The sequence below is a fragment of the Hippopotamus amphibius genome, chromosome 17 (genome assembly GCF_030028045.1).
Source record: "Hippopotamus amphibius kiboko isolate mHipAmp2 chromosome 17, mHipAmp2.hap2, whole genome shotgun sequence".
In the NCBI taxonomy this organism is placed as follows: Eukaryota; Metazoa; Chordata; class Mammalia; order Artiodactyla; family Hippopotamidae; genus Hippopotamus; species Hippopotamus amphibius.
The window spans coordinates 1,193,526-1,201,914 of NC_080202.1; the positions used below are offsets into that span (position 1 = coordinate 1,193,526).

Sequence of the window (8,389 nt, forward strand, 5' to 3'; positions counted from 1 at the left end):
CCGGGGAGACGCCGCTCTCCGGATCGGAAGTGGACGCGGACGCTTCCGGGTCGCGCGGCGCGACGCCTCGAGTCATGTGATGCCAAGATGGCGGCGCCGCGGTAGCTGTCGGCGAGTTGTGGCGTCCGAGGAGCCGCGACGGTTTCCGCCCTCGGGCCGCAGGGGCCGTCACGCTCGGCTGCGGGGTGCGCTTGCCCATCGTCCCGCATCGGGCACCTGTTCAGGGCTGGGGCTGTTGCCGTGGCGGTGGGCCCGGGGGAGCGCCGGTGACCTCGCTGCGAGCGCTCTGCGCCGGCCGCGGTCGCCGGAGGAGAAGGGCAGCCGGCCTCCCGGGTCTCCCCGAGCTGCGTAGTGCTTGAGGCCCCCGAGGGCCCTGGGGGAGCCCCAGCTTTGCGGAGCTGCGGGGGTTTGAACCCTCGGTGTGTGACCGGCAGCCTCGTACCCCTGAGGGCGCAGAGAAGACCGCAAGGACTTTGCTTCCCCCTCCCGAGGCCGGGCTCCCCCGCGTTCTTTCCCACTTCCTCTCCATGTCCCCACCATACACCTGGAAATATGATCAGCGCCCCTGACGTGGTGGCCTTCACCAAAGAGGACGAGTACGAGGAGGAGCCTTACAATGAGCCGGCCCTGCCCGAGGAGTACTCGGTGCCACTCTTCCCCTTTGCCAGCCAAGGAGCCAATCCATGGTCCAAACTGTCCGGGGCCAAGTTCTCTCGGGACTTCATCCTTATTTCCGAGTTCTCTGAGCAGGTGGGACCCCAGCCCTTACTGACCATACCCAATGACACCAAAGTCTTTGGTACTTTCGATCTCAATTACTTCTCTTTGCGGATCATGTCTGTGGATTACCAGGCCTCCTTTGTGGGCCATCCCCCTGGTTCTGCCTACCCCAAGCTGAACTTTGTGGAGGACTCCAAGGTGGTGCTGGGAGACTCCAAGGAGGGGGCCTTTGCCTATGTGCACCACCTCACCCTGTACGACCTGGAGGCCCGCGGCTTCGTGCGGCCCTTCTGTATGGCTTACATCTCGGCAGACCAGCACAAAATCATGCAGCAGTTCCAGGAGCTCGCAGCTGAATTTTCCAAAGCGTCCGAGTGCTTAAAAACAGGCAACAGGAAGGCATTTGCCGGGGAACTTGAAAAAAAACTGAAAGACTTGGATTACACCAGGACAGTGCTGCACACCGAGACAGAGGTCCAGAAGAAAGCCAACGACAAGGGCTTCTACTCATCCCAGGCCATCGAGAAGGCCAACGAGCTGGCCAGCGTGGAGAAGTCCATCATCGAACATCAAGACCTGTTGAGGCAGATCCGCTCGTACCCTCATCGGAAGGTGAGGGGGTCCGATTTGTGTCCTGGGGAGACGGAGTACACGCAGGAGCCACGCAGCCAGGCGGCCACTACCTCTGGCCCTGAAGAGCCTGCTGACACAGACCTTTACACCTGCAGACCCGCCTACACCCCAAAACTCATCAAAGCTAAGTCCACCAAGTGTTTCGACAAGAAGCTGAAGACCTTGGAAGAGCTCTGTGACACCGACTACTTCACCCAGACCCTGGCCCAGCTCAGCCACATCGAGCACATGTTCCGAGGAGACCTGTGCTACCTCCTGACCAGCCAGATGGACAGGGCACTCCTGAAGCAACAGCGCATCACAAGCTTCCTCTTTGAAGACTTGGTGGAGGTTGGTGACAGGGGGGTAGAGAAACAGGAGAGCACACCTGCTAAGCCCAGTCACGACAGGCCGCCTTCCGGCTCTCTGGAAGAATGTCCAGTTCCTCAAGTGCTAATTAGCGTGGGCTCCTACAAGTCCAGTGTGGAGTCCGTGCTGATCAAGATGGAGGAGGAGTCCAGGGAAGCAGAGGTGACAGAGTCAGGCAGTTTTGAGCCCCAGGAAAACCTGGACTACCTGGATATGGACATGAAAGGGAGCGTCAGCAGTGGAGAGAGCATCGAGGTGCTCGGCATGGAGAAGCCCACCTCCTTGCTGTCGAAGTCGGACAGCCAGGCCAGCCTCACGGCGCCCTTGAGCCCCCAGGTGGTCCGGAGCAAGGCGGCCAGCCACAGGACGATCAGCGGGGACAGTATCGAAGTCCTCAGCACCTGTCCCTCTGAGGCCCTCATCCCCGAGGACTTCAAGGCCAGCTACCCAAGTGCCATCAACGAGGAAGAGGCCTACGCAGGTGACAGCAGGGGGACCATCGACTTCCAGGCAGACGGCAGCCCGCCGGAGCCGGAGCCAGGAGAGGCCGAGGAGGGCGGCTCGGGAGTCACCCCGCTACAGAGAGACTCCTGCTGCACGGGGAGGGAGGGTGGCGCTCTGCAGGTGCCACTCTCCACCCCGGGCCACACGCTCTCCGCCGAGGACGGGGTTGTGAGCGTCCCCCCGCAGCGCTGCCGGCAGAAGGACCAGGGATTCCACGTGGACTTCTCGGTGGAAAACACCAGCCCTTCTTCCCGAGACAACAGTTCCGAAGGCTTCCTTGCTTACGAGCTGGACCCGAGCCACCTGCTGGCCAGCCGGGACGGCAGCAAGACCAGCCTGGACGACCACGCCGACGCCACCAGCCACGGGAGCAGCGTCGGCTCCGCCAGCTCCGACAGGACTCCCCCCTCTGCTCCTCCCGTCGGCCCCTCATCCGAGAGGCACAGGAAGAGGGCGGGCCAGAATGCCTTAAAGTTCATCCGCCAGTACCCCTTCGCCCACCCAGCCATCTACTCCCTGCTCAGCGGGAGGACGCTGGTGGTCCTGGGGGAGGAGGAGGCTGTAGTCAGGAAGCTGGTGACTGCGCTGTCCATCTTTGTCCCCAGCTACAGCCACCAGGCCAAGCCCGTGAAGCACTGGGTCTCCTCTCCTTTGCACATCATGGATTTTCAGAAGTGGAAGCTTATTGGCCTGCAGAGGTAATTGGTTACAGGTGGTGGGGACCAGCCCTGCCTGGTTAGAGGTGAGGCCTCAGGTGGCTGTTCCTCTGGGCGAGGTTCACGCGTCGGTGTGGTGGCCCCATAACCAGGAGGCCTGGCTTCCAGGTTGGGCTCAGCGCCAACTCACTGTGTCGTTTTGGCAAATCCTTTCCCTTCTCGGGCCTGTTTCCTTGTCTGTCACGTGAGAGGCTGCAGTTCCTAAGTGGTTCCTGACCCTGGTCAGCAGCCTGCTGTGTCAGAGTTGTTTGGGAGGATTGTCTAGAATCACGGATTCCTGGGCCCAATCCGCAGGATTCCGACTGGGCTGGCCTGGGGTACGGCCTGGAGTGTGCCTGGTGTGCAGTGAGGTTTGGGAACGACTGGACTTCTGGATCACAGGTCTCTGCTGAGTCTCTAATTCATACTGTGGTGTAAATGACTGAGGTGAGGTCTACGGCGGAGGAGGGCGGTGGCGCTGGGAGAGGCAGCCGTCCCAGCTCTGCCTCCACTGTCCTGTCTGCCCCAGGACCCAACTCCTCCTCCTCCTCCTCCTCCTCCTCCTCCTCCCCCCCCTCCTCCTGCTCCTCCTGAAAGCTTCTCTTTCTTTCCCCCACGCCCCTCGCTTGTGCTTTAGCAGGTTCTTTCAGGTTTTCCCACGTTCTGCTTGTCTGGCTCAGGGGACTCCTCACTCCTCTCCCTGCACCCGCCTTTGTGCGCCTGAGACACGCGGGCGTCGAGCTGGGCGATGGTCTGAGTCCACTCCCTGGGCCACGGAGAAGGGCAGGAGACCCTTCCTCCCCGCCGCGACCCGTCGCCATTTGCTGTTTCCGGCTCCCCCTTTCCTCGGGTCCCTGACATCAGTGAGGTCCCTGTCCCCAGCCTCCTGGTGTTTGCCCGCTCACGGCCGCCTGACTCACTGGATCCCTGGCTGCCTTCGTGGTTCGTGTCCTATCTCCCCCCCACCCCCGGGCCGTGGTGGTTGGATTCAGGCCCTGGCCGCTCCCGCGTCCACTCCACTGTCAGGCCGTGCGGGTGGTACTAGGGCACCAGCCGGAGGTCCGGGCAAGGCCCCTGCTGGGAGAACGCGCGCTCCGGGGGCCAGAGCCCCGCGGCACAGGGAGGCGGAGGCGGGAACCCTGGTGGCTCCGCACGGGAAGTGCGGGACGGGTGCCTGCAGGGGGCCTGGGGTCTCTGCCGCTCAGGTGGGGGGACCGGAGTCACAGTGGGGCAACAGCAGGGGCCTGCAGCGCTGGGATGAGCCCGCCTGTGGGTGTCGCAGGACATGGACGCGGGGCCGCGCCCCCCTCCCCCTCCCCCTCCCTCTCCCCCTCCCTCTCCCCCTCCCTCTCTTCCCCCGCTGGCACCACGTCTGAGTTTGGCTTTAAGCAGCCCGTGGGGCAGGGGTGGGGGGTGTCTTTAAGGGCCTGAGTTTGGCTACTGTCCTTGGTGGGATGATGGGTAGGTGGTTCCTAGACATACACCTCTTCATCTCGCTCACCTGGCTGCAACCATTGACCTTTGACTTTCTTATGCAGAAGGTGGAGAATCTAAAACATGTGTCCGTTTATCAGCGTCGCCTGGCTTAACCAGGACCAGGCTCAGGGTGGCCCTGCCCTTTCCAGAGGCTTCGCTGAGCTTGCTTTCTCAGGACGCGGCCGGTGCGGCCGGCACGTGCGGCACATCCTTCCCACCAGCTCTGCCTTCCTGGGCACCGTCTGCAGGGCTGTGTTGAGAAGGGTTCTGCAGCCTGGCAGGGGCTGCAGTGTGCTCACACTGAAGCCAGCCGTGAGCAGCGCCGGGTGTCTCTGGGGCGCAGGCAGGGGGCAGTGTCCTGGGAGGGGGGCTGTGAGCGGCTCCTCCTCGGTGGGCACCTGGGCAGCACCCTCTGCCCTCCTGGGAAAATAGGGTTGCATCGCTGAGCGGTCATTTGCCAGATATTTATTGAGGGCTGTTACGTGCCAGCCACTGTGCCCCGTGCCAGGATGACAGGTGCGTCCGCAGTGGGGTGTCGCCTGACGGGGCCGCCCTTGCTCCCAGCCTAGCTGTCGCCACTCCATGGGCTGGCACTCCCACAGGCTGTTTGCATGTGCACGAGGAAGACCCGCCTCGTGCTGGGGGCCCATCACACCTGGTCCACGCCTGCTTGGCACTGTTCTGACATCCCGGGGGGGCACGGTCCGGCTGAGAGGAAGGCGGGCCGGGCGGCTGCGGTGGAGCCCGGCCTTCGCCTGCGGACTTGCAGCCGTGAAGGGTTCCTCCACGAAAGCGGGAGGCCCGTCAGCAGTGACAGCTGAGGCCTCTCAAAGGACGGGTCTGATGACTCGTCCCACAAAGCCCTCCCTCCCACACCACCTGAGCGCACACGGGGGTTGGGAATGGGGAGATGTGCCCCCTGCTCGGGCGGGAGCCCAGGGCACGTGTCACTGCAGAGTCCGCCGAGGGGCCAGGAGGAGCGTGGGGACTGGACTCGCTGCGGCTCGCCGGAAGGAGTCCCTGGCAGTGCCGAGGGGACAAGCCGTGGCCCTGGCTGTCGGGAGGGGAGCCCGGGGTGTCCTACGCTCGGGTCCTGCCGCTGCCCCGCAGAGCAGGGAAAGGCTGCTCCCGGGGATGCACGCGGAGCCCTGGTCCTGGGGGTGCTCAGAGCCGAGGGTGGGTGGTGAGCTGGCCCCGCAGACGGGTCCGGCACTGAGGCAGGGAGGCCGGTGGAGGGCCACGTGCGGGTCCGCGTTAAAGGGTGCAAGCAGAGGGCTGCCTTTGTGCGTCCACGGCACGGGGTGCGGTCCTGGGTCTGCAGGAGTGCCTGGCACCACGCGGGTCCGTGCCGGGGTGTGGTGAGGGCCAGGCGCTGCCCTGAGCACGGCAGCCTCTGCAGCGACCCCGGAGGTGGGACCATCGTCTGTCTCACAGACGAGGCTCAGATGTTGAGGAACTTGACCAAGGTCACAGAGCAAGAACGAAAGGAGCAGAAGGGGGAGGGGTGTCAGGGAAGGCTGGGTGAGCTTTATGTCGGCATCGGCCGGGCACAGAAGGGAGAGCTGGGTGTTCCAGGCAGGGCAGAAGGCCCCCCTCCACAGAAGGCTCCCTGGGGAATAACAGCAGGAAGCGAGTCATCAGGGCCCCTTGGTCGTGAGGGGTAGATCTCGGCGACCAGCTCTGCCTTCCAGAGGGCCGGCGCGCGGGGCTGTGCGGGGGCTGAGCCCCGCGACGGGGCCCAGCCTGGTCTCTGCCTCCTGACCTTGGCCTGTGTGTTCCAGGGTGGCGTCCCCCACCAGTGCCAGCACCCTCCACGCCCTGAGCCGCTACAGCCGCTACACGAGCATCCTGGACCTGGACCGGAAGACCCTGCGCTGCCCCCTCTACAGAGGCAGCCTGGTGCCGCGGCTGGCGGACCACCGCACCCACATCAGGCGGGGCGGCACCTACGTCCTGCACGTGCAGAGCGTGCTGACGCAGCTCTGCGCCAAGGCCTTTCTCTACGCCTTCTGCCACCACCTGCACCTGCCCGCCCGCGGCAGGGACGCCGAGCAGCTGGCCACCCGTCGCCAGGCCAGCTTCTTGCAGCTGAACCTGGGGCTGGTGAACGAAGACGTCAAGGTGGTCCAGTACCTGGCGGAGCTGCTGCGGCTGCACTACACGCAGGAGCCGCCCGGGGCCGGCCCGCCCGCGCTCAGGTTTGACTACGTCCCCAGTTTCCTGTACAAGATCTGAGGCCAGGCCTGGCCACTGTGACCGAGACCTGGGACTCGGGACGGAGAGGGGGTTGGCATGACCGGGGGGTCCTCTGCGCTGTTGAGACTTCTGGTGGTGTCGGCGGGAAGGAAACCTAGGTGGCAGCTGTGGTTCCCTGGTGGCTCTGGGGGGAGCGGGCGTCTGGCCCTCTGGCGGCATCTGGAAGGACGGTCCCAGCTCACGGCCCCTGGAGAGGAGTGGCCTGGGGTTGCACGGGGCCAGGGCAGAGGAAAGCTTCGGTGGTGCGATGAGGGGCAGGGAGGCGGAGTCCTCACGGGAGGACCACGCCAGCCGCGGGCAGCTCCTCCGGACTCTTGCGCAGCAAGATCGGGGAGCAGCCGTTAACTGGATGCGTTGGTGGAAAGCAGGACAACGGAACACCTGTTGCCTCGTGCAGACCCCAGCCGGGTCCTTCACCTGGCCTCACGGAGCCGTCCTCCCAGGCGAGGCCCCCGAACGCACCCTGCCCGGTCCCCGCCTCCTCGCCAGGCACGGAGGCCCCTGCTGCTGGGCTCCCAGGCTCGGCAGGTGTGACCGGAGTCCCTGGCCCTGGCTGTCAGAACGGGTCTCGGGGGTGGGGAGCCCGGGGGACAGGCAGGGCTGCACGGGCGCGGGGTGGCCAGCGGCTGCGCGCTGTGCTCCCAGGAGCGCTCGCGGAGGCCGCGCGGGCCTCTCCCACGGCACACCTCTGCAACCACCTCACGACCTCGCGGCCTCGCGGGGTGTCGCGGGCGCGGTGGCAGCTGGCTTCCGGTCAGCCGGCTGGGCCGGGGCGCACGCACCTCACGGCAGCCCGCGCTGACCGGCTGAGCCTCCCCCCCCCCCCCCCCCCACCTCCTGTTTGCTCACTGGGACGGACCCCCCCCCCCCCCCCCCCCCCCCCCCCGCCGCGAGGCTCCTGACACAGTTAGCGCTGGCGTGTAGATGGATGGGTCTTTGCAAGCTTGAAAATTTCATACCTTTTTTTTCTTAAGGTGTTTTTCTCTAAGGAGAACTCTTGGTATGACTGCTTTTTAATTTTTTCCCTGAAACTGTGATCCACACACACCTGACCCAGCCGCGGTGGCTGCTCCTGAGCCCGTGCGCGCGCATCTGCTGGGGCCGGGTTCTGTGGCGTCGGGGTCCTGCTGCTCAGCGGCACTGCGGTCAGGAAGCCCTGGCCACCAAGGAGGCTTTGCGTCCCCTCATTCCCGGGGCCCCTCCCTGCCCAGGCTTCTGGTCAAGGTCCCCATTCTCACCAGAGGGCGTGACTCTGGTCCGGGGCCCGTGACCGAGGCCCCGGTGGCAGTGGTGCCGCTGCCATCTCCTCAGCTCTTTGTACCCGTGCCGTCGCCTGTGCCCCCCACAGAGGTGTCCCCAAGGACCGCATGGCAGCTTGCGAACGTGCCGTGTGGGCGCCAGCAGGAAGGCTGCCCCCCTGTTCCCACCCCGCACCCCTGTTCCTTGTGTTCAGATGCTGCTTTGTGTTCTAGGTAGGTGGCTAGTTGCGTCTGCCTGGGCCTCTTGGGACACGAGCTTGTGATACCTTATCTCTGGGGGAAGAGCAGTCTTGGGGCCCAAATGAGCAGATGGGATGTGACCCCTGGTCCGTCCATCTCATTCTTGGGCCACCAGCACGGACTCTGGCTCACACCTTTCACGTGGGAAGCCAGAAAGGGCAGCGGGTCGGTCACACTGGCCTCTAGAAGCCAGAGTCCACTCCGGGGGTGTTTGTGCAGAAGCTCCGCCTGGAGGGGTGGGAGGCCCCGAGCAGAAGG

At 64.9% G+C, this 8,389-nt stretch overlaps 1 protein-coding gene across 1 annotated transcript; it reads left to right on the forward strand.

Moving 5' to 3' along the window:
- The first annotated feature begins 87 nt into the window (after positions 1–87).
- On the forward strand, positions 88–6,611 carry SMCR8 (SMCR8-C9orf72 complex subunit). The gene is made up of 2 exons (XM_057717137.1): positions 88–2,903; positions 6,158–6,611. The coding sequence occupies exons 1-2, from the start codon at positions 553–555 to the stop codon at positions 6,609–6,611; spliced, it is 2,805 nt and encodes a 934-aa protein (XP_057573120.1). The 5' UTR covers positions 88–552.
- The last annotated feature ends 1,778 nt before the right edge of the window (positions 6,612–8,389 follow it).